The sequence below is a fragment of the Fistularia commersonii genome, chromosome 2 (assembly GCF_037954325.1).
Source record: "Fistularia commersonii isolate RoL2024-O1a breed Wild chromosome 2, RoL_Fcom_v1.0, whole genome shotgun sequence".
Lineage (NCBI taxonomy): Eukaryota > Metazoa > Chordata > Actinopteri > Syngnathiformes > Fistulariidae > Fistularia > Fistularia commersonii.
In genome coordinates this window covers 15,338,902-15,366,358 of record NC_141285.1, presented here as the reverse complement: position 1 = coordinate 15,366,358, position 27,457 = coordinate 15,338,902, and the positions used below count along the sequence as shown (strand labels likewise).

The 27,457-nt window shown below is 38.2% G+C and overlaps 1 protein-coding gene across 1 annotated transcript; it reads right to left on the bottom strand.

The window, feature by feature from the left end:
- Positions 1-691: 691 nt before the first annotated feature.
- crtac1b (cartilage acidic protein 1b) lies at positions 692-27,197 on the bottom strand. Its single transcript, XM_086161917.1, has 15 exons — positions 27,091-27,197; positions 23,801-23,988; positions 20,758-20,954; positions 20,356-20,492; positions 17,290-17,446; positions 14,540-14,674; positions 12,578-12,720; positions 8,527-8,663; positions 7,284-7,366; positions 6,901-7,001; positions 6,631-6,799; positions 3,873-4,018; positions 3,395-3,437; positions 3,152-3,295; positions 692-2,886 (listed from the first exon to the last, which is right to left on the bottom strand). The coding sequence occupies exons 2-15, from the start codon at positions 23,983-23,985 to the stop codon at positions 2,759-2,761; spliced, it is 1,905 nt and encodes a 634-aa protein (XP_086018043.1). The 5' UTR covers positions 23,986-23,988; positions 27,091-27,197; the 3' UTR covers positions 692-2,758.
- Between the last annotated feature and the right edge of the window lie 260 nt (positions 27,198-27,457).

Below are 27,457 nucleotides of genomic sequence, written 5' to 3'. Positions count from 1 at the left end.
CGCAGGTTTGGCTTTGAGACAATGTATACAATCTGCTGAGACATTGATGTTGTGTCATTTTGACTGTTTCAGCACCTCTGGGTTTGTCCATTACATTTATTTTCAAGTTCAGATGCCTCTTAATTTTTCTCTGGACATGTCTAAGAGAGAAATAAGAACAAATCCGCAAAACTCTCAGCTGAAATCATTTGCAGGTGGCATCTATGGTTTAGGTCCAAATCATTAACAGACCCCGAGGCCTCGTTTGGTTCGGTATCTTGAATGGAATGTGTGAGTTTTTGTTTTTCCTTTTTTTTAATGACAGAAATGTCCAAAATATGTAACACTTGCCTCAGTAGGTGAACAGGGAGAAAACCATGAATCACACATACTGGTCTGGAGGACTCTGCTGGACTTTTAGCCAACACTAGATGATTAGATGATGAATCCTCCCTGCACAAAAAGCTGGGAGTTGTGTTACTGGATTGGGACTTCTCTTTACTCAGAAGAGAGCTGATGCTACAGTGATTGATTGATTTGTAAGCAAAATTGTCAGCGTCTTATGAAATATTTTTCCATAATATATCATACATTTGATTATATTTGTTGCAAAACACTTTTGAGTTTCCAGAGAGAATGAGAAAACTTTGCTAGCAGAGATGGAAAAAAAATTAAATTACCTCACCACAATCAATTGTTTAAGTATGTTTTTATATATTCATTTATTCATTAATTTGTATATTCTGATGTTTTTTCAGATTTTACATGTTTGAAATTAGTCATACACTGTAAATTACCTTATCACTTTCTTTTGCTGTCAGATGTTTTCTTCAACAACCTTTTAATGAAGAAAATATCATACTAATTAAAAAGATAACTGATCATCAACCGATCATCCCTTTCTGTGAGCCGCAAAAGCAACACCATGCGCATGTTGTGCTAAAATGAAGTATTATATAAACTACTTCTTAAATTTCACAGGAAAGCAGTTTTGCATTCTAATTACAAACAATTGAAAGCAAGGGTGACCACCCACCCAAATGGGCTTAACTGGAAAAAAAAAAACATGGCAACGACCTCAATGCTGCTCATCTGGCATAATCCACATCTCTGAAAGCCCCCATCTGTGCAGCTGACTTTAAAAGTCAATTTATATTATGATTTAGCAGAAAGGTCCCTTGTAACGCCTAGGCTGGGTCAGCAGAAATTGTGTGTTCTTGTTTAGTAAGATGAAGCAAAGCTTACAACATCGGTTGGAAAGGGTGTGTTTAGATAATTAATTTTTTTTTGTTTTGGAGTAAACTTTTCCATGAAGATTATGGCAAGCCATTTTGTAGAATGTTTGAACATTTGTTAATATTCGAAACTTGAATAAAATCTTACTACAGCAACTGAACCAAATCCCACTTAAAAATAATGAAACTGTTTTTCCTGATTCCATTAATAGAGTTGTATGTATTTACCTGATGATTAGTGTCGACCATGACTGCTGTACATTTTCTGCCAAGAACGGAATAAAGTACGTAATAAAAATATCTAAATGCAAAAGTTTTATTTTTATGCCTTTAATTAACTGTATTTATAGTATTATTCCATGATAAAAAAAAAAAGATCCTGCACAGATCTGTAAGATAAAAAATAAAAAAAATTGAAAAATCGATAATAACTCCTACTTCTTAAATGTATGTTTTTTTTGATGAGAATCATGATCAACGCCAGTCAGATTTTGGGTAATGGCTGCGATAAATGTTTGGTCTTTTCATGGTATTATAATTATATCCAGTGCTTGCACTAGGCAAGTGAAGTCGATGTGACTTTATTTCAGACTTTAGAATAATAGCAATGGTAGATTTTATCCAGTGCTTATTTTCAACCAATACTGGCTAAAAAGCTTTGTTTTTCATTTTGTTTACAAGTCCATATTTATCACACAAATAGGCTCATTTTATATTCAGGTCTACATATTCATTTTGATTTATAAAATACATCAAAAATAATAAAAAAGAAAGAAAGATTCAAGCCAATATTTCAGGCTAGCACATTTTAATGCCTTATCTTGTGCTAACACACATAAATGTGTGTTAATATTCTGTACTGTGCTGTTTGCCTCATTAATACATAACAAATCGTTACCTGCCATCTGAGACAGACGGGCTGGCATATGCCTCCGCTCCCTCTTTGGATGCAGTTCTCTCACTCACACACATATGTACACTAGTATACACACACACACACACACACACACACAAACACAAACACAAACGTGGTAACACGAAACCAAATCCTTGGGACCTGGTGTTTCTCAGCATCCCAGTAACCCATATTTAGAATGATAGTCGCATTGTAAGGATTAGCATAGCAGCATTGTGGAGATACAGATGGGGCCTCAGCATGTTTCTAATGAATGAGGTCTATGGAGCCAGTAGGTCTGTACAGCTGTTCATTCGCTGCAGGTCCACTTATTGACTTGGCCTCAGTTCAGGTCCCATGAAGATAAGTGCCAGGTGATGACGTGTGCTCTGCGGGTGTGACATGGTTAGTTTGAACCCTGTAGCTCCCAGCAAGCATGCATCCTGTGACTTTTTTAAGAGTCTAGAGGGTGCCAGGAGTCAAAAGTGACACATGGCAGCAGTGGGGGGGGGGGACTGTAAATAACTGATCATAGATCCATAAAACTTTGAGATGAAGAGAAGGAGGCGTGGATTTCTCAGTGATGTTTTCTCCAAAAGTTGTGTATGTCGTTGTTTAAGCAGGGAAGTAAGACGAAAGGACAAAGAAGCTACAGCATTTCATTCTGGAGATGAATAGAGATGATCGGTAGCAAAGAGCTGGATAACAGCCAAGCAGAGAGGCTTGACCACTTGCATACACCAGATGATTGGGTCCCCCCAAAGTAAGCCACCTGGGCTGCAAAGACAGAGAGAAGCAAAACATACAGAGGGAAATTAGCAAACATCTGTCTTTATGGCTGAAAGAAAACGTATTCTCATGGGGGAGTTGGTCATGCAAGACACTGGGGTGCAGAGAGGGGACACGGTCAGAAGAATGTTAGCACCTCAGCTCCAAACCAGGGTAATTAAGGCAGCTTAAGACATTCAGCCCAACGGTAGTGCTTCCTTTGTTCTCCTGATCTTAGTAATCCAGCTACCCTGACACTGTCAGGATCACTCACCCACACAGGCAGACCCATCATTGTTGGGCTCAAAGCCCTGGTTGCATCTCCTCTTGGCACGACACTTATAACTGCCATAAGTGTTCGTGCAGACGGGTCGATCAGTGGGGCACACAGAGGGAAATTCGGTACACTCATCTTTATCTGAAGGCAGGGGAATGTATAATGTATCAAAAGGAACTTTTCTTAGGGATGCTGAACATGTGACGCGTGTTAAAACTATCAAATCTGGTTTCAACCTACCAGTGCAACGTCCATTTTCACTCAGCATAAATCCATGACCACACTGTAAAACACAGAGTCAAGATTTCTGAGTGAGAATTAATACAAAGTTACTGTACTGGGTTCTGGGAGGATTGTGTCTGACTGAAATTTACATCATTAGGAAAAATGTTTCCCTAATGATGGATAACTAGATGGATGATTTCATTTGCAAATCATGTGTTTTATTAACATGCCATTAGTCAATGACCACTATAAATCAGCCTAACTTAACACATTTGAAGCCTTTGATGGCATTCTTCACCACTGGTGAAGGTTAAATAATGAGACAACTTTTAGAGCAGTGTTTATTCCTCTATCCCCATTAAATCATTACTAGGAATCTGTGCTAAGCAGGACATGATCTCTTAGGACACTTTATCTGTGTTACAAAAACTATTATTTGTTTGTATCACCCCACTGGCCAAGAATTTTTCAGTTAAATAAAGGTTCACTATACCTCAATTTCGACAGTCGGGGTGACCTCCTCTTCCTCTGTTGGATAGCTGATCTCCAGCACAGAGTTAATGTCCGAGGGCTCCAAGGGTCGGGCAAATGAGTGACCATCTGGCCAGAACACCTCCACATTGGTTGCCATATCCTTACCTAGTCAAATGGTGCATAAACACAGTACATAATGTGGAGTGTTGATCTGTTTTCAAGTGATTATCCAGACTCATAGGCTCATTTGTAGCAGCTTATCTAGAAATTTTGAGACAATGCAGTGCAGAGGGCCTCTTGCAAGAACCAGAATGCTGAGCTTTGGCTGTGTAACAAACTGTCCCTCTTCGAATCTTTCACCCATGACATACTTTCGCAGCGAGTGGAGGCAATTGCCCAGCGCAGCCATACTAATTTCTGCTACTTTTACCAAAGATCCTCTTTCAGGAACTTTAAAAGCGAGAAAAGGTGAATATTAAAACTTAAATGGACTGGTAAATTGAGAGGTTTGCCCTTGGCTCATGCTAAGGATGGTATCATTTCCTTCTTTCAAAAGGGGTAAGCTGATTCAGCTGACCTACAATATTTAAAACTTTATTTCTTCCTTATGATTACCATATAGTATGTCATAATGTATTGCATATTGTATAATGTGGGCGGCACGGTGGTGCAGTGGTTAATACTTTGGCCTCACAGCATAAAGGACATAAAGGACATCAATTCCGACAAGGTGATCTTTCTGTGTCCCCATGTCTGCCTTCTCTTGTGTCCTCCCAATTCCTAAGACATGCAGCAAGTTAATTGGGGACAACTGCACCAAATGACTGAGTGAATGTTGTCTGTATTTGTGTATGGCCCTTTGATTAACTGGCGACCAGTGTCATGTGTACTCCACCTCTTGCCCGATGACAATATGTATGGACTTATATATTATAACGATGTTCTAAGCAGATGTAAAGATATTCCAAATATTCATTGTGCCCTATATCATCTCCAGTTGGAACAGGGTTTTATTATTGAATTTTACCATACGTGTTCATAGGTTATGCTTCTAGATGAACACAAATAAACATGTATCTACTAACTGCTACTTACAGAATATTTATAAAGTATTTGGTGCATAAGCAGATAAATGTACACTTTAAAGCAACTAAATTTGTATTTGCAGAGACAGGCTCTTACGTTATTCTACTCTTCCTAACCATTTAAATCAAGCAAAGAGAAAGCTCCTTCCTTCAAGAGCCTCTCCAGCCTCTGATTAAAGTGGCATTTCAAATGTAAACAGGAGTTTTCAGGCTGGTCAGAAAACCCAACAGGTGTGTCAATAGAAAGCCAGAGAATATTTCCCCTGTTGGGCTCTCAAGAGACACGCTGCCATTTAGTGCAGGGGAGTGGATCTCACATGCCTACCAGAATGGATGATGTGCAGAGGCCATGATGGTGTTATGGGGATATGAGTAATTAAAATGGCATTAAAAGTATAACAATTGAGCGCTCCCAAAACTGGTCTTTGCGTTAATGGCCCAGATAAAAAAATAAATTAAAAAAAATGCGCATTTAAAAAATGAAAAATTAAAAACATAAAAAAAGCAGGGAGTGAGCAGTGTGGGTTGAGCCAGAAGACCTGGATGATAATGTGCTTCCTAAAATCAGGCCATCCTCTTACTGCAGCACCTGTTCCCCATCTCTCCCCGTGCCTCCACCCGCACCCTCCCCCTGATAACTTTCTCTCCCATGGGTGCCCAATCAGACGTGCGGAATTAAGGCAATGCTTTCCACATGAACCTTTAACTCACTTTCTCAGAGCTATTCTCAGAGTTGCTTATTTTGGCCATTTGTTTCAGACTTTGTCTGTATCTGTCTAAACTCTCGTGTATCAGTGCAGGCTAAAACATTCATTTCATTAGATAACTGACAGGAACTATATTTCCCACAAGTCTCTTTGATAAACTGCTATTTTGTGGGGAAAAAAAAAGTTTTACATTTTTTTATTATACCTTATTATAATTTACTGGACCAATTAAATGGCCCCGTCCATTGCTGTGGACACAAAAACACATACATCTACACAAATATATTGGTCAATAAAGAAATACTAAAATTCCCAAATAAATTACAAATTCAGGTAAAATTAAATAAGAGAATGCTTTGGAAGTTCCAGAGTGGGTACATAACAAATTTCACGGTCACCCCAAAAATCAAAATAATGATCAAAATAAAATCCTGAAGCTTTTGCTAGATTGTGTGGTTTATGATGCTCCTCTTGTTTGGATTAGTGTTCTGAGAAAATGAAACATGTCAAGGGTTTACTGAACCCAAATTGGTCATCTTTTGGCACATTCAAATAGTGAGGTTAAGTCATTTACATAACAAAATAACCATAGTAACCTTGCTTTACTTGTTCTTTTAACCATGTTTGTGTTGGCACCCACTAAAAACCTTGTGAAAGCTTCTCTCTGTGCTCAATGTTCAGTAATTCTTTCAATAAATGTCCTCCAGGAATATCATAGGAATAGAATCCAGTACTTGTCGAGCAAATAATGACTCTATAGGTGACCCAGGTCTTTGCCAATTCTAAGATTAGATGAGATTATAGTTTTTAGCTTTGCGATTTATGACAGTCTCTCTAGATGTGTAGTCTTTTAAGTCTTTCCAAAGTCTTCCTGTATGGTAGTCATTAGTTGCAGGAGTGAACACATGGTTGGAGAGGTATTCCATTACTACACTTTCATATGTCCGATACCAGCAAAAGCCGACTGACATTAACTTGGACGTACCAAGACCAAAGTGGGCGACAGGCTCCATCTCACACAGGTAACCAGAGCCTCCATCAATGATCCTTGTGTGTGGTCCACTCTTTTTGGTGTACACCACCACTTTAGCTCCTCTGGCAAAAGCCCCAAACTTTGTCCGGGGGATCACACGCAGCCACGAGTTATTGGTGCCCTGTGACACAAACAGAATGAAGAACAGCGTTGTTAAATGTTGTACTATCTGCTGGGTGAGATAAATAGACAGATATTTTGAGATGTGTCAGAAACACTCACCTGGTTAACTTTATAAACAGAGAGAGGCTGCGCTGCACTTTCCCCATGAGACACCAGCAGCTCCAGGCGCCCGTCACCATCGAAGTCTGTGGCTACGGCTCCTTCAGATCCATAACAATAATGATGAAGCTAAACATCTCAGGAAACATCTTACATCATATAAAGTATCCTAATGTGGTGAAAAGAGGGCATAATTTTTCAACAGTCATAGACCTAATTATGTGGAACGTTTCATTTCTACAATTAAGAAGCTCATGGAGGAAATCAAGCTATGCAGTGGAGCTCTGGCGCCACCCCATGGAAACTTGTGTGAGTTGCAGGTTTATTTGATATACGTTCATGTTTATTTACATCAAGCTGCATAGTAGCTGACTTTCACTCACCAGTTCCTCGTCCATCCAGCTCAGATGCCTCCCCAATGTTCAGCTCTTCTATCTGGGGATCTCCTTGCTCTCTTCTGCTCACCCTGCCAAAGAGACAAGAGCTCCCAGGTGTAACTCACATTATGAACTCTTTTAATATTATTAATCTTAGTGTACTGATACAGCGTTCTGAATATTCAAGCACTGATAACGTAGCCCAAGACAAGTGTCAAAAAATGCATGGGGGAAAATAATTGTTGTTGCTTGACAGGTTTTTGTTGGTTTTGTCTTTGTTTTCTAATATCCATGGGTATGCCTGCCACTAAATATTATAACAAAGGTAGGGGAACTTGGACCATTTTGAGCATTCCAAATCATATGCTATGTTACTAAAATATTGCGTATTGATCTTGTATTTGCTTTGTTTTTTGAAAAATTCAAGAAATTAAAGTATCTGTCTGAAACCCTTTTTTTCCTTTTGAACTTTTTAAGAACTATGTTGTTCATGTGGCAAAAGCATTGTATATGAAGATTTCCTTTTGTTATGATTAAATCTCTCTCCACACCAATACACTGACTGTGAAAGCCATATTCTCAGCTAAATGTTGATTAGTTGTACTGAATTAATTAGTCTGGGTACTCTAGTTTTAGTTTTAGTTTTTTTTTGTTGTTTTTTTTTCCAAACCAGTCTAGTTAAATTACCATCACCAATACACCAATACACTGACTGTGAAAGCCATATTCTCAGCTAAATGTTGATTAGTTGTACTGAATTAATTAGTCTGGGTACTCTAGTTTTAGTTTTAGTTTTTTTTTTTTGTTTTTTTTTTCAAACCAGTCTAGTTAAATTACCCAATTCATCTTCAAACCACATAATAAGGCTGAGAGCAGCAACCCCTGTCACACCATTATCGTGTGACGATTTTCATTTCGCTGGATTGGTTTATTCTACTATTGAGTTACAACACAAGATATGCATCTTATATTGCACTTAAAAAAACGAGTCAATTAATATTATATAATGAGAAACCCAAATCGTGTGCCAAAGGATGAAAAGGAAACTGGCTTTCGGAAGGATTCATTCATGGATGAAGAGGGGCTGGGATGCCAGACTGGATAAGTATACTGCATTGGGAATTTTAATTTGTTTCAGCTTTCAAGCCTACCTACAGAATATTAATGACATATGAGTAGTTTATTCAAAAGGACAACCATCTTGCCTTTAAAACATAATATCACATTTGTGTAACATTTGAGCTTATACCGAAAGAGTCTGTTGGCAGAGGGGCCCCTGTAGGCGATATTATTGAAGAAGACCTCCAGTTCATTATCATTGTCAAAGTCTGCTGCAATAACTGTGCGAACGGGGGATGGCATGGAAAACTTCTGGGATGCTATGTCCTGAAAACAAAAGGAAACAATATAGTACAGCTGTAAATATAACAAAGATCCTTCAAAAACAAAGGTATTTCCAAGGCAACTGAAAGGGTCACAGATGAAGTCAATATCAAACTTTTTACAACAGAACTGGTTCATCCATAAACTTTGGAGAATTTATGATCATTATTTCATTTTCTGATGAATTCACACCAAGCATAAAATTATGATTTCTTTATTAATGCAATCAAGTAGGGTCATGAAATTGTCCTAACCAGTCTATTCTTATGGGTCAAGTTAGACTCCCAAAGTTCTACAAAGTCCTGAATTACTTCCATTAACTTTTGAAGGGAAGTATTTTTTACCAGTATTTGTTAAATTAATACTCATCCCCTATTCATGCAGCAATATTATTACACAGGTGTATTTTACTGCAAACAGTTTATAAGCCCATATTGATTATATAATTGTATCCTGAATAAATGTTTTCGTAAACAGCTAAAATAACAAAACTTGTGTCACTGTCCATATATTTCTCGGCCGAACTGTATATGTATGCAGGAACATATACAGTATATGCATATACATATATTGCTAATATGAGTGTGTATATATATATATATATATATATGGATACACACAGACATACATATGTATAAACATTTATGCACACACTTACATGTATAAACAAAATATATACATACATCCATACATATGTATATATATGTGCATATACATATGTGTGTGTATAGATATACATATATATACATATATTGGAAAAATAGGAATATATATATATATTCGTTTCCTTTCAACTCTCCAGTGATCCCCACAGTCTGCCCTTATCTAACCCTTTCCTCTCACAACAGATAACTTACTTCTATATAACTGTATTTGCATACATAGATCTATACAGCACAAGCACATAGTATAGCTGTTTGGCTCACACAATTATGGTGTATGTGATGTCAGTTGACAAAATTCATTGACATAAAAAAAAAAAACATCACTAGCTAAAACTGTCAGGGGGTAAGGCAGGGTCATCTCTGGTCTGCATGAGACCAAGACTAATCGGTCAAGCACCTCCTTCTCTATCTCTCCATTGCTTGTAATCAACATCTAATTATCCTTCATTGAATCCCAAAAAAAATCCACTTAATACACTTGAATTACATTTCAAGGCCAAAACTGTTGACAGATTATGTAAAAACTACTGTCATTTGTCTTGTACTTTTTTTCTTTTTTGTGGACATAGTCATGGTCACAGTTAAAAAAGTGGGATTTCTGGCATACACATTTACTTAGATATCAAATCATATACTATTACATTATATGATTTCATTATAATATTCCATCAAATATAGTAATTCTCAGGCCCTGATAACATACTTGAACATTTCCTAGGAACAATTTTGAAAGCCAGACTTTGTAATTAAACCAATCGGCAAATAACATTTGCAGAGTTAATTTATTATGAAATGTTGTCCTGTGAATCAGATGTTCTCTTTATTTTCATTTCTGCTGACAATTATTACTTCCACTCAATTATGTTTAACAATGCTGTTAATGCAAGTAGTACATAGGAAAAAAGAGGACAGATAAGGAGTCAATATAGGTGGACAGGCAAGGGCCCCATCAGGTGTCATCTTACTTTACCCACTCATTCTGGAGTGCTGTATAAAAAAGGCAATTTTAGCAATGGGTATTTTTAGTGATTCTTCAGTAACTAACTTATATAAGTACACACTTGAATAAAGTTACCTTAGTGGAGGTTTATCTCATCATTAATCCGCTATGACTCATCCTTTATCTAGGTTCAGAACAGTAGACTGCAGCTCTCACGACCAAAAAAGTCTCCTCAGCATCAGACTTTAGGAGCAACAAAGTAAAAGATATCTCAATGCTTCACTGATACTCTGATAAGTCGGAAAAGAGTTATACAGCAGCCCTTCATTCCCTCAACTATTTACTCCCTGTTTTAATTACAAGGCTCATAAAGTTGGGGGAAGGAGGGGAGGGTGCCCACACTGACCTTCTGCTTCTTAGGTGAAGGAGAGAGAATGGCCATAAGGATGGATGGGAGGAAGCAAGGTAGTGATGAAAAAGATAAGAAAGAATACATTTGAAAAGTAGTAACAGACAATAATAAAATAAAAAATATACAAAACTATACAGTGATACATTATAACTTATGTTAAAGCAAAAGGATGAATAATTTGAATTACCGGTAATAGTCATATTCTGTTTTTAAATTAGACATCATTGGTATGACTCAGACAGTCAATCTGAGGAGTTCCTTTGTCAAAATGTTTAAATGTGAAAAAAGAGGAATAAATTAAGTTGTTTTACTCACAATAAATTATGAAGTAATTGTCAGTATTTTTCCTGATGACATGACACTGATTGGTAAAATGAAAAGGCACCATTTCCGTTAAGGGTTACCCCTTTTTAGATATGATCCAGTTCTTACATGTCATTCTTCCTTCAGTAGACAAACTTGGGATTGTAACTTTCTTTTAAATGAATATGTGTGGGTGTCATTTTGTGCGTGCATGTTTGTGTGTGTGTGAGCGCGCGTCTGTGTGCATGCTTGTGTGTTAAACCTAAAACCTCGGCAATGGATTTTAATTAAAGCACAAACAGGCCTAATCTGCACTTTCCACTACCCAGGCAAGCTGCTGTTTCAGCCCAATTTAATTAGCAGTTTACTGGAGTGATACAACAGCTTCATTATGCATGCCAAAGGTCAACACGGCTCGTAGGAATGTCAGCTTGTGCAGGGGAAAGGGGTTTTAAATGTGTTGTGGCTTGTGATTTAACAATCTTGGTTAAAAAAAATGGACAGCTAATTCAATTTGTCTTCTGTCTATTAGGACATTGTGTGCATGCCTATGTGTGTGAGTGTGTGTGTGTGTGTGTGTGTGTGTGTGCGTGTGTGGGAGAGAGAGAGAGAAAGAGAGAGAGAGAGAGAGAGGGAGAGGGGGGGCTGATGGAACTAAGCATTGCACATTAACCCCTTATTTGACCTCTATAAAGATGCCTCCTGTGACGTTTATCTCTTTGTTAAAGGATGCGGTTGCAGGTGCTGACAGATAGATCATGGAGCCACTCTGCTAATTTACAAACTACAGAGACATTTCCGTCCATGCTGCTCTATACTGTGCTACACAAAGTCCTGCCTGGCTCACAGAAGTTGTCTATTGAATTGTTTGCCAAATAAATCAACACATGACTATTTTGAATCTGCACTCAATCTGAAAATGAACAAACATGGACAAGTGCTAATTTCCCTTTCCATCAATTAGCATTGAAAAGCCTGCGTTTCAGTCTTCCTTGTCGGCATTGGCAGCAATTGTGCTGCCTGTGCACATGACATTGATTATAATAATGTGAGAAGACGTAACATCATAATGGCTCTCAGTGTTTATTGATGTCCATACTGCATCCTCATCACTTTCTGGAATGATTATTGTTATTGAATGATAACTTATGAGTGTTTTTTTGAACAAAATGGGATTTACAATTTGTCAAAATCCAAAATGTATTTTAAAAAATGTGATAGAATATACAAATATCAGTCTCTGCTTTGCAGATCCTCAAAGACTATATACAGATTAAAATATTTTAGTACAGCATCCCACTGGTTAATTTTAGGCACAAATCACTGTGGCTGGGAAAGGTACCAAGGTCAGTGTGACATAATGCTGATATGTTCTTGTCGTCACCATCCTGCAGTGTTGATCACATGATCTGTTCAGAAGCACCATCAAAAAGTTCCGCCCATATTTCATTATACTGCGTATTGTACAAAATCATTCAAAGGTATTCATGAGAAAAGTTTAGTGTGCTAGTAAACTGAAAATATTTCCATACATTTTGCACTGCATAAGCCAGGTAATCTTCCTGGCCACATAGCAATCTTTTCCAAAATGACCAACCTTAAACTTCTGCTTGCGGTTGCTTAGCTGCATGTACAGACGATGAGGTCCGTTCCAGTTGCCGTACACAATGTCTGTCTTGCCATCACGGTTGAAGTCTGCGAGAGCCACACCTCTGCCATGTTGCATTGGATCCTCCACTCCTAGAATTTCAATATATAAAAGTCTTTGCAGTGAGGTGACATTATATTACCGCAATTGGTCTTTAAGTACAACAGTCATCAAAAAAAATGTTAAACTACAGTTTAATTCTTTAGATGGTGATGTTTACACAGAATTCTTTAAAAATTGTTGCTTTTTCACATTATTTTACACTAAGTGGAAAGATTTGTTACATCATAACTAGTTTGCAGTCAATCTTAAAGTATTAGGCCACTTACAGAAGTGTCAAATTTAAATCTATAGCCGCCAGAGCACAAAGACTGAGAATGGACTTCTCAGTGAAGCAGGAGACATCTTGTATCCAGGAGTTAACTTTTGAAATAAACAATATTTGCATATTAATAGATTTGAGGAGTTTTCAGTGAAGAAGTGATGACGGTTTGAGGATGTTTAACAATGTAATTGACTTTCTTTCTTTTTAGGTTAAAAGCAACATCTATGATTATGACGATGACTATGACTATGAATAAACAAAATATTTTCATTGACCTTACATTACTATTGACGAAAAGATTTAAATGAATTAATCAAAATGTGTCTGTGTGTGTGTGTGTGTGTGTCTGTGTGTGTCTGTGTGTGTGTGTGTGTGTGTGTGTGTACATCCGTATATGTCTGTGCATGTGAGAGAAAGAGAGAGAGGCTGATGGAAATAAGCATTGCACATTACCCCCATATTTAACCTCTATATAGAGGCCTCCTGTGACGTTTATCTATTTGCTAAAGGATGCAGTTGCTGACAGGTAGAGCATGGAGCCCCTCTGCTAATTTACAAACTACAGAGACATTTCTGTCCATGTTGCCCCATATTTTGCTACACAAAGTCCTGCCTGGCTCACAGAAGTTGTCTATTGAATTGTTTGCTAAATAAATCAACACCTGACTATTCTGAATCTGCACTCAATCTGAAAGTGAACAAACATGGACAAGTGCTAATTTCCCTTTCCATCAATTAGCATTGAAAAGCCTGCGATTCAGTCTTCGTTGTCGGCATTTGCAGCAATTGTGCTGCCTGTGCACTTGACATCGATTATAATGATATGAGAAGACGTAACATCGTAATGGCTCTTAGTGCTTATTGATGTCCATGCTGCATCCTCATCACTTTCTGGAATAATTATTGTTATTGGATGATAACTTATGAGTGTCTTTTTGAACAAAATGGGATTTACAATTTGTCAAAATCCAAAATGTATTTTAAAAAATGTGATAGAATATACAAATATCAGTCTCTGCTTTGCAGATCCTCAAAGACTAAATACAGATCGAATTTTTTGGTATAGCATCCCACTGGTTAATTTTAGGCACAAATCACTGTGGCGGAGAAAGGTACCAAGGTCAGTGTGACAATATGCTAATATGTTCTTGTCCTCACCATCCTGTAGTCTTGATCACATGATCTGTTCAGAAGCACCACCCAGAAGTTAACTTTAGGATTTAAGGATGTTTAACAAAGTAATTGACTTTCCTTCTTTTTATGTCAAAAGCCACATCTATGATTATGACGATGACTATGACTATGAATAAACAAAAGATTTTTATTGACCTTACATGACTGCTGACTAAGAGATTTAAATGAATTGATCAAAGTCTTTCACAAACATATCTATGTTCGTACACAAACATACTGTATATATGCATATGGAACATCACTTTTCAGTCGACTTTTGCTCAGTGATTTGTGTGAGAGATACAACCAACATTTTAAAGGTCTACATTTATCTTAAATACTTGTGCACCACATTGCCTAATGTCTCTTAGCAGTCACTCGAAGTCATAAGTAACATCCATCCAAGCTCTTACCAGCCTGTTGCGCCACATCGGTAAATGTTCCATCTCCATTGTTCCTGAATAGGAAATTGGGGCCATACTCGTTGCCACAAAACACATCCGAAAAGGTTCGACTCACAATTGGCCCCACCACAACACCTCTCCCTCCTACACAGACAGACAGCAAACATAAGGCTCAGTGGCAACGGCAAAAAATTGGGATGTCTCTGAAACCGATGATCTGACATATTTAGAAAGAGAAATTGAGCTGGACTGGCAAAACCCCAGCAGGAACACGAGCAGAGCGCACTGGCTCTGTGAAGAAAAAAATAAATAAAAAGTGAACGGCAAGGGATCATTACTGACTTTACAGGCCATTTCCTCTGAGCAGGGTGCATCTTTTTGCTGACACAGACACTGACTCTGATGGGATTCGCACAAGAGCACACCTGAGCACAAACAGCCTGACAGCCTCTTTCATTCACCAAAATGTAACAGTAATTTTCACCTTATGAAAAGATCTTTATACCTCTTCAAAATACACTCAATTACATTCTATAAAGAGAGGTGTCATGCTGAAGTGTATCATCCAAAAGCAGCAGTCTAATTATGGAGGTGAGAGGGATAGAAGACCATTAGGTATACAACTTAACTGACTGTCCCTCTACTCTGATTAACGGCAGTTTGATGAAAACACCATCTACCGTATATCATTCACTACAATTTTGGCCCGGCTCATTCTGCTCCCCTGGTGGATCAAATGACATGCTGGAGGATGAAGGATGATGAAGATTGATTTTGCTACACTCAGCTACAATGTCATTACCGATCACCAAAACTTACTTGGACATTATGAAGGACTTTTCAATGAGTGCTTACAATAAAGCATCTCAGAGGCTGCACTTACAGGCTCATGATGGTGCCGCTTATCAAAGATAAAATTCATTCTTTTTTTTTATTGTCCTTCTTTAGTGCAACGGTAGGTATCCATCATATGTTTCTTTCAATAAAAATTCAAGGTGTGCATTCAAGCAAGGAAAGATGGACAAAAAAATCTTATTCAAGGTTAATCTCGTCGGTTTTCAAAATGGTGATTCATAAACAACGTCATTCAAGTTCAAGCTAGATCTTTTCCTTTCTCTATTAAAAAATAAAATAAACTAAAATAAAATAAAATAACAATATATGAAACTCTAATACAATACATGATTTAATTTAAAAAATAATTGTTTAATTGTGATATGTTGATTTGAGTTCATGCATCACTGATTTCTTAAGTTATAATTTTATTGTGACTAAATTAAATGCACTGGACAAGAAGAGCCAGTTAACAATAATAAAAAAGTAACAAATTTATGAAGGTATCTTTAATCTCTGTAAATTGTCAAGACTCAATTACTTAAAAACACTTAAGTACATGACTGGTAGCATTTGATTGATATATTATGGTCTAATTCATAATCATAACAGCCATTTTACAAGAGCACTCTTATTTTATTAAAGTTTAAAATAAGACAATAACAGGTATTTATCATGAATGAAAAAGAGCTGAAAGATAATTAAAGAGACTTTCCTTGATGCTAAAGACTGAAAAATAAATCAATCTAATTTCAATATGGTGAGATAGGACATTTGATGATATGATGAAATGAAAAAAAAAACATTTTTTGCTACTTTTGCCTAACGTTGGAGTAACATTGGAAAGTTTGAGGTTACTCTTGTCACTTGGAGGGTAATGAACCAAAATGTGTCTCTTTGCCTAGAAAGTTAGGTTCTATAAAAAAAGGAAGACAAATTACATTCCACCTCCTAACATAAATTGTGGGAACTGAGTTTCAGAAGATCTTCCACCCTTGAGTGGGCTGTCTCCTACATTGTTAGGTATCCGCCTTGTAATTTCCCAGAAGCCAATACATGCTTGGTCAAAATGTGGCCCACATGTTTTCAGATGACTCATATTTTGGTCTCAAATGATGGCACTGACTTTGAGTAGCTGTCTAAAGTGAGCCACAGGTCTACCAAAGATCACCCAGAATCAATTTACACAATGTATGCCCACCCGTGAACTCCACACACCCAGGTCCACTGGATATGGGCAGTCCATGCCCTCGGGATCACAATTCCACCAAAACTGAACAAGCGCTTCCTCGGACCAACCTCAACCACTTCACCACATTTTGAAACAGCATGTTGGAGAGTATAATTTTAATATGGACCGTAGGGCTGGACTAAATCCAGTTTGTGAAACTTCTCAAATGAATTTCTATCAAAGGGAGGCAGCCCCACAGCCATTTTACTGGCCACCTCATCTGCTGACTTTTTGTTCTTTTACCGCACCACACCAGCCACAAAAAAAAATCTGACTTGATGAGGACTGTAAAATAACAATTGACTTTGCCGCATTGTTGATATACTTAATCTTAGAAAATGGTTTCTGTTGCCTTGTCTGACATGCTTCGTCTAACAGGCTGTGATCGGGGGGAACAGAAGATTAAAACCAATACATTAAACAATATTTTGCCTCAGACCCTGGCAGGATACTAGGGGCACCATAGTGTGATAGATGCCACGGTTCCTGCGACTTTGACTGCAGTAAATAGCCGACAGGGCCGTAATGCAGACTCGCACTTCATCGCTGTCTATCTCTCTCACTTTTCTGACCTGACACCACCGCAGCACCCTTACACTCCTCTGCATATATCCGTATAAATCAGACCGAGGGTCCAGTGATGCTGGATGATAATTGATACTCGCACATATACAATAATTTTAAACACACCTACCAGTGAATTTGTTGACTCCAGCCTGCTCTGCAACATTGGACAGGACAATGAAACCTTGTGAGAGGTCACTTGTGGCCTCATCCATCTCAATGAGCGCATGGGGACCCACATTTCCACTGGCATAGTTAGCTATGTAGATAGCATAACGGCCTGTGCCCTGAGGAAAAATGGTTTACATATGTTGAAACGGTTCATGGGAAAAATAATAAAGTGTCAACAGAAGGCTAAAAAAATGTCAGTCACTGTTTCTCCAATCCCTAGGGGAATGTCTGTTACAATCTTATTTTGTCACGAACCTACAAGTGTCGACTCAGTTATTGTCAAAGCAGCCCAAAAAATTTACATCTTTAGGAGGATGAACTGAAGTTTTATTCCTTAAAATGAAACAAATTGTCAAAATATAGCAGTTAATTTATCATAATAGTGAATGGCAATGAATGGAAATTACATGGTGGTGTAAAGCTACCGACGGCAGGCTCTGACTAAGAGGAGACCCACAATCTTGAACACTGAAATTTTCTCTTTGCAACATTTAGATAATTTAATAAAAAAAACAAAAAAGAAAAACAAAAAGGAAAACCAGCAGAAAAAAGTTTTGACAAAAATGTCGGTATCTACCAACACATGTCCAGGTCATGAAATCTGCTTCTGAGATTTCACTTAAGCAATTTCTCAATTGTGGTTTAAGGTTTTTATAACAATTCAGGAGTACACACAATTTGGTGGTGTATTTTGATGCTTTAACTCCTGCCAAAGATTATCAAAAAATCTTGGTGAAAAAAAACTTGTTCAGCATAAATCACTGCTAACGCCATAATAACTGACAGTTCTGACAGTTACTGACAATTAATTTGTTTTTTTTTTAATTTATCTAATTTGTTCAAATTTTGAGTAACTTGCATTTTCATTAAACAAATCTGCTCTCTCCCATTATTGTCTTTGTTTTTTGTTTTTTTGTTTTTTTACTAATTTGAATTCCTACAATCCAAATCTTCCCATCTGCCAGTATTTTGGCACATCTTCTAAACACATCTAACTACATTTAAAACCACAGATGTGGCCAAAAACTTGTCTTCACCAAATGTTGATGACAGGATTGAGGAGTTGTTTTCAGCAGTAATTTTGATGGAGCCCTAGCAAATATTGATACTACTACTATCACTACTACTACTTGTATTAGTAATAATAATATATATTGTAGTTCCTTTTAAAATTGACAATTTAGAGCATTTATTGACTTTGACAAATACCTTACAGATCATCACAGAATGTTTCACCTTTTGTTTATCAAGAACATCTCTTTCTCAGATCTCCACATTCCCCATTTTCTACCCTTTACCCTCTCTTCCCCAACCCCAACCCCACCCACCACTACTCCCTCTGCTTCCCCTTTGGAGATTAATTTCACACTCCATTATCAGTTGGATTCCCTGCAGACACAAACTCATGGACGGAACAAAAATAATAGACAACATACTCGATTTCGATGAGCTTTCCCACTAGGCTGAACATATTTCAATCAATACCAAGACATGAACAATCCCACACATGTATACACGTTCACCGGGGGTTGAAGTAACTGTATTTTTACAAGATATGAAAAGTAAATGAGAGCTGTTGTAAATGTCATCCAGCTTCACATTACAGCCTGCTGGGGTGGAAGGAGTTGATTGCACACACTTACGCACACACACACACACAACCATGCACGCACGCACACATGCACACACACAAATTACACTTAAAACTTGAAAAGTAAGACTGAACTGTAAGAAAAGACCTGAAGGCCACTGGCAGCTACTTAACAAACTTAAAAGTCAATGATTTTTCAATAAGTCTTCACCCAAGGCTAATTCCTGTCAGTGAAATTGGCAGTGGAAATAGTGTGACATGAATGCCTGGAAATTGAATGTTGGGATGTGTGACTGCGTGCCCTTTACATCAGCCTTCTTGAAAAGGCTTATTTGGGAACTGCTGCCAAGAATAGTTATTGGACATCTTGATTTCTCCTCTTTTCAAATAATTGCAACCTGTGTTTTTTAAGTATTTCAACTAGCCTGGCCTCTTAAATACACTTGAAATACGCTCATTTCCAGGCAGCCTGCCAACCTATCCATCACTGTGTTAGACCTTTCAATATGCCACCTCAATCAGTTTGTGCAAGACTAATGATGGGATGTCACTTTCAAGGAGACCAAGAGAGGCAAATCATTCCTCTTTTCTTCTAAAAGATAACGCTTTATTTATAAGTAATCAAGACAAAACACATTACTAACTTCAACCTCGACAAAACAGGTTGATTCATTATTGGCTTCTGCTGTAGCTATTTATGTGATTTAATAAAACTTGTTCAGCGCTGGGGAAATGTATTTCGTTTTTCTGAGCCTGTTGGAGCTGCCATGGAAGAACACACCTCAGGGGGTTGGCTTTCTCTAAAAGCATTATGCCATTAAAAGTGGATATCTTTCCAATCGGTTTGGCAGTCGCACAACCTATCAGTGCTCAGTGAGATGGGACTCTGGTTAAAAAAAAAACTATTGTAATCCCTGTCTCCTCCTCACTATTACTTTCTTTATCCTGTACCCAGATTGGAAAGGAGAGCAGTGAGCAGTGTGTGTGTGTGTGTGTGTGTGTGTAAGATAAGAGACAAAGAAAGAGTGTGCATAAGTCAGTTAGAGAGGTACAGGGGGTGCAAAAGGGGGGAAATTGAAAAAAAGAGGAAAAGAAATAGAGAGAAAACGCTACCAGGAGAATGCAATAGTGTGCAGTCATCACTCATCCCCTCGTACGATGATCTATAAAACAAACGAGCCCTGGCTTCTGTAATTACACTGGTGCGATGGACAGAAGAGAGAAAATGGCACACCATTCCCCCCAAATGAACTGTCATAGCACATGCTGAGATGGGCGGCATAGGCAGGCCATGAGTTATCACTGGTAAACAAACAGATGCACCCGTGCATGTACACAGAAGACACTCTGGGGACTTTGTGTGCTCATTGAATCTACATATGCTGTCGTTAGCGTGTGTGTATGCGTGCGCAAGTGCTTGTAAGCATGCAGTACCTTTCTGTCCACACAGGCCACTGAGCGCCCTGCCATGCGGTTGGCTACATCTCTGTGTTCGTTAATGTCATCATTCAGCAGATCTTCATAGCGACCATTACGGAACTTGAACAGTTTGTCAGAATATGTTGCCCGACCTTGTTGCAGAGAAATACGGAGTTCAGGAGAAGCAAAGATAGTGAGATGAGGAGAGAAATATAATGCAATTCAAGAACTACGAGTGCAATGAAGAAAAGTCTTTTTCAGAATTATAGGGATGAAGTGCGCGCATTTTATGACTCTGACTGATTGGTAGCAGTAAAAGAACCTTGATAAGATAAGAAAAAAGTATACGTATAGTGTGAGTTTCAATGTATACAGTACGTGTGTGTGCGTCACTGAGTATTTGTATATTTACTGTACCAGAAAAGGCGTTATTGGTGTTCAGGACATAAATCTCCTCCCGACCGTCTCCATCGATGTCACATGCTGTCACTCCAATGGCACTGCCTTGGCTGTCTCTCAGGGCATAGAACGGTGAGCTGTGGTTGTCAACAGCTATGTTGACAAGCTTGTTTCTCTGCTTGTCATATTTTAGGATGAGGTTTGGGCCATTGTAACTGCCAGCAGGAAGAAAAATAAAATCATAATCTCAAGAACTCAAGGCTGTGAGCAGAATTTGTGAAGCCTTCATAATGCAAGGTAGTTTTTTTTAATTCAAAAATGACTAATACCTATATTAATATCAGGTTGTAAGTGTGAAAAGGGAGTTGATTAATATAACAGCATTCAAAATACCAAGTGATTTCAATATTCATAAAAGTCATGGATAACCAGATTACAGTTTGGGCAAAAAATATTTGGACACTGTCACAATCTTCATGATTTGGGCTCTACATGCCATCACATTGGATTTGAAATGAAGGAATTGAATTGAAATTCAGACTTCATCGTTTAATTCAAGGGCTTGAACAAAATTATATGATTAAACATGTAGGAATTGTAGCTATTTTTATTCAAATGCTCCTCATTTCAGGGGCTCAAAAGTAATTGGGACAAATAAACATAACCCTAAGTAAAATGTTACTTTTCAATATTTTGTTGAGAATCCTTTGCAAGCAATGACTACCTGAAGTCTGGAACCCATGGACATCACCAAATGCTAGATTTCCTCCTTTGTAATGCTTTGCCAGGCCTTTACTACAGCTGTCCTCAGTTGTTGCTTTTTGTGGGTCTTTCTACCTTAAGTTTTGAGCAAGTGAACTGCATGTTCAATTGGGTTGAGATTTGGTATTAGTCATTTGGTGAGCTTCCTCCACGATGTTTTACAGAAGATGTGGTGTGCTTTGGATCATGAGCTCTTCCAATTCTTCTCCAAACTTTCTTCTTCCCATCATTCTGGTACAGGTTGATCTTAGTCTCATCTGTCCAAAGACTGCTGTTCCAGAACTGGGCTGGCTTCTTCAAGTGCTTTTTGGCAAAGTCAATTCTGGCCTTTCCAGGCTGATTAATGGTTTGCACCTTGTAGTAAATCCTTTGTATTTACTCTCATGAAGTCTTCTCTTTATGGTAGACTTAGACATTGATACAACTAGTTCCTGGAGAGTGTTCTTCACTTGGGTGGATATTGTGAAGGGGGTTTTCTTTACCATGGAAAGGATTCTGGGATCATCCACCACTGTTGTCCTCCATGTACGTCCAGGCCTTTTTGAGTTCCCAAGCTCACCAGTGCACTCTCAAAATGACTTTCTCAAAATGTACCAAACTGTTGATTTGAGCACTCCTAACATTTCTGCTACCTCCGATGGATTTCTTCTTTTTTTCAGCCTCAGGATGGTCTGTTTCACCTCCATTGAGAACTTCTGTGACCGCATGTTGTATGTTAACAGCAACTGCTTCCAAATGCAAACACCACACCTGGAATCAACTCCAGACCTTTTAACTGCTTAACTGATGACAGGTTCGCGAGGGAACTGCCCATGCAGCCTTGTTATCTTTTTTCGCCGCCTTCTGAGTCAATTATCCAATTACTTTTGGTCCCTTGAAAAAGAGCCGGCTACACATAAAAGAGCCGTAATTCCTATATAAATTCCAATTTTCGAATTGTAATTCCCCTTATATTGATTATGTAATTGTATCCTGAATAGGTTTTCGTAAACAGTTAAAATAACAAAACTTGTGTCACTGCCCAAATATTTCTGAGCCTAACTGTATATACTATAAAATATGAATGACTTGATTCTGAATCCCACATAAGATGGAGTGGTTTGTTCCCACTTTTATCTAAATTCATGAGTTTTAAAAATTAAAGAATAACTAGTTGAACAACTAGAATACATAATGTAGAAGATTGGATTTTTTTTAAATCCTTGATTTTTCTTGGAATATTTTTTCGTTTCTATTACCCAATTTCTTTTGAATTTTAGGCGCTTTCTAGTTAATTCTCAATTTATGAGAAGGTTTCTTTTTTACTTGCTGTTGGCTTATTAGGTAATTTTTGGTTAATTTCCTCACAAATGTTCAGTTCATACTCATTTTTAAAATTAACAATTCATTCTTAAGGCAATATCAAATTTCACAATGACTATACCTAAATGTAATAATGTCCCCTGATTTTGAAAAGAAGGTAAATTCACTGAGTGGAAAATGCAATAAGCAACCGTAGATATCAAAATCACAAACTGGCATGTTAAAAAGAATTTACTTGTTAAACTTTGAAAATGATTCTAATCATCCATTCACTGGCAATTAGAGAATATTCAGCTGCCAGTAAACACATGGCATACTTTCTGTTTCTGAGCTTATAAACAAACTTTGAACTTGTGACTTTCAGACACTTGTCCCACTGTCACCTGCTAAAAGTCATAAATGTAATTGTGTGATAGGAGAACTAAAACAATGATTCGTCCATATGATTCAAAACTGAAGGTTAAGCATGTAAAAATGAAGACTACCCGTAATAAGATTCCTCTAATCCCTATAAAATTACATCCTCTAAGAGATTTTGTGACACCCATATTGCTGAATAGGATGTCTTGGTAAAATGACATTTATGAAAAGGGGTCTTTTAAATCCATCTATATTCTGTGATGCATTGAGGAATTCATTGCTGCTTCACTGGATAAAGGCAAGCTTGCCAAACTGTTCCCATCTATGGCGCTCGATCCAATCACATCCATTTTCATCAGATGAGTGAGCCTCAGGGCGTTTTTACCATCTCTTGTCTTTTTAGTCCTCTGCCTTTGTCTTTAACCTTTAGTTTAAGTACTTTGTTTTAACTTCCAATATGCACATAAATACAACTCAAATGAGATATTAATCTTTTAAATTGTGTTTAATGGAATTTTAAACATTGTTTGCACCATTATAAGAGAACGTGTATTTTTTAGGAGTTTTTCACCATAGCTCAGACAAGTTTAACATTGCTGAAGACACATTTCATACAGTCAAACTCTTGTTTTCTTACCCAGCAACAAAAATTTCCAGGTCTCCATCCCCATCCACATCAGTGACAGCCACGCCATAGTTTAGCTGGGTGGGGTTGTTATCGTAGTCGGGAGGGAGGACTGTCTTGGTCACAGCTGAAAACATGGGCTCTGAGCGCTGAGCCGAGGCAAACGCTAGCAGTATCAGAACTAACCAAAACATCATCACCTAAAAGAAAAATCACATTTCGCAACAGCTATATTGTATGGAGGAGCCCATACACAGGACATTTATAACTAATAACAATATTTAAGACTAATAAAAATGATACTGACAAATAATTTCATAATTTATGGACATTAACCTAACATTAGAAAGATGGATATTTCAGTCCAAAATTGAAACCAGCTAGAAGTTAGATCCATCATATAATCAATAGTAATGCCAAAAGATAACGATGAGAAAGACCAAGGTGTCCAGCTGGGCTCCTGATGGGAAAAAATATAAAAACAGATCATATCTTCATCATGTCAATGGATGCATATATCATACCAAAATATCTGTGAAATGTTTGGTCTAATTTAAGTAGAACGTCTCACCAAGAAAACATTCTTTTTTCTGTTTTTACTGCTTACTGGGGATAAGCAGATATTAACTCCTGCTTTTTCTGAACAAATTACTCTTCAAACAGATGAGCAGGGGAGTATAACAGTGACATCAGTGAGTGTGAGGAAAACACTGCACATCTGCATATTTTATACGCACGAAGAACTTCAGTCCAACAAATACATACAACACTCCACAACTGAATAACCTAGCATATTTTACTTTCAAGTCAGGCAAATGAGAATCAAATGAAAAGTACGGTTCATACAAACTGCAACAAATGCGTCCTGTTGCCAACTCTCCAAATCCCACGTGAACTAAACAACCATGGATCGTTGGCAGTGCTAAAGATGAAGATATACCGCTGCAATCAGCGGCACTCTGCAGGGTTAGATCTGAGCCACCCATCACATGCGGACAGCTGAGGAACGACAGGACAGAAAATCCATATGTGGAAGGGAGCATTAGCCAGCGGCCGAGTGACCGCGGGGAAGTCATTATGACCCTACACAACAGGACTGAAGCCCTAATTCTTTTAGAGACAGAGAGCAAGTGAACATTTCTAAATTAGGATGTTTTTAGTGGATATAAGGACTGTGTGATGTATAAGGTCTTCTTTTTAGTGGTCAGGGGATAAGAGGTGAACCAGATCCAATCGACATGAGAGGTATGAGCAGGTAAAGGCCGGGTTTCTGCACAGACAGAAACATCCCTGACTGAAGGAGGGCAAAAAAGGAAGGTCACCTCTTTAAGGCTGAAATAAAACACTCATCTTCAACACCAGTGCAAAACTTTACACACAACACACACACACACACACACACGCAAACACACACTAAATGCTGTTTACAAGCTGACACCTTGATTTGCTCAGCCGGTGGATTTATGAGGGCAGCCTTCGTCATAGCACTCATTCCCTCAGTAATGCCATTGAGCTGCTCTCATCTCTGCGTCTATGCTGCTGCGGATTCTGCCTTTCTACTCCGAGTGTCCAGGTTAGATTAATGGCTTTTTAACATCCCTCTCAACAATTCAATTTAAGATAAAACCGCATTGCTGCTTGAGTAATACTCTCAAACACACATCAGCAGGGAGAGGAAGCACCACCAAGTGACAACCAGAGAAATATGGCCAGGTTTACGCTGGGTCGCCTGGCTGCCAGTGCAGTGAGGATGCTGGTCACTATGTGGACTGTTAAAAACTGTGAACTGTGGGGTTAATTAGAAATACTGGGAGCCTAAGATCAAGTACTTTCTCCCCATTATTGCAGGCTGTAATGACAAATGAGCTGATCAGCACAAATGTCAGCTGTACAGCCTCGCTCATGTAGCAAAGAGGAGCATTTAACCTAAATTCAGGGTTGAAAAAGAAGTTTGAAACGACAAGAAAAATAGACAAGCTTCAAGATTTTTTTTTATTTAAATATATCCTGAGAGCAATTTTACATACAAAAGTGGAAGATGAATTGGGGAATATAAGGCTTCATTCATGGCAGCAGGTGTATATTAATTCAACACCATCCTGAAGACAATTGATAATTCAGTCTCTAAAAGTAATGACTTGATAGAAGAGCGAGGTAGTTAAAAGACAGATGAGTGCTTGAAACCATTTGGGACCTGTCTGATAAAATGGAGGGGTACTATATTATCCAGTCAAGGACATGCAGTAGACTTGCCTTGAATACACCGCAATAAAACACACAACTGAAGCACCTCAAGTTGAGTTATCGTGGGACTTTTACAGGTGCAGAAGTCACAGTTTGCAGCACTCATAGGAGGTATTTGGCAAAAGCATCTGCAGTGTTAACTATGTTCATTGTGTAGCCAAACACTCAAACTGCATGCAACAGCCTTGGAAATTTTTTTTTGTAAGGCAGACCAATCATTTTCAGTCGGGTTATTCATACAGGCATTAAGAGGCCATTAGTGAAGTGTGCAACATCAGCATGTGCTTTCTGAAGCATTCATGCTGCCCGGCGTTGATTCAGATAACACTGCGACAAAAAGCCAGCAACATCTTCAATTTCAAAACACGCTTCCAGGAGCTCTTCCCTGTGAAGGACATCCCCACTGCAGCACACACACACACACACACACACACACACACACACACACAGTGCTGGACAAGTACCAGTGAGATAACTTAACGTTTCCTAAGTACAATTAACAATTACCATAAACTCCAACCATGACGAAGTATTAAGATCAGAAAAACACAACAACAACAACGGTCCTCTGCTTTACAATAAATCAACAAATCAACCACGTGATGATCTTTAATGAAGATGCAGTTACAAGAAATTAAACATCTCCAGCTCCAGCTTGCTTTTTGTACCCATTTGAAAGTCGTAAATAAATTGATTTGTCTAGACTTTCACTTTTTAATTAGAAATGCAGGATTATCATTAGATATTTCACTGCATATAAAAGGGATTTTAATTAATGATTAAAAAAAAGTAATGCAAATCCTTTTTTAAAATAACCCGAACGCTTTTATGAGGCTGTAGTTTATCATCGTTTGTTATCATCAGTGAGTGGAGGAAACAAATTAAACAATCTTTACACTTGTGACTTCTGATATTTTTTGTTTTGTTTTTTCCGGAGACGAGTGTTGGTTAAAGAAAGGTATCAACTTTTCTACAGCCTATTTCCCCGTCGGATCCCCTGCCGAGCGCCAAAGTAACGCGTGGAGCCGGAGGAAGGCAGAGCGGACTCAGGTACTCACAGATGCAGGGACGCTTGGAAACTCTTAACGGAATCCTCCGGCGTCAGGCGAGGAGAGTCAGACACGGAGCGCGGCCGTCGGCGGTTACTTGTGTCGTGGATTCCGTGGTTATCTCATGGGTTGTTTTTTTTTCTTTTACTTTTTTTTTTGCCCACTTAGTCCCTTTACACAACTTCCGAATGATTTGCTTTATGAAATTACTTGTGTCAGGTCGGAGCCAATCAGCGCGCAGCTTAGTGAATATTTAAACAAGCAGCAAATAGCGGAGCTCGGAGCTGGTGAGTGGGCGTGTCCCGGTAGTTATCAGGATGAGCAGAGGGGCGCAGCTGGAGTCAGGTCTCTGAAGCTCCCGTGGGATGTGGAGTTC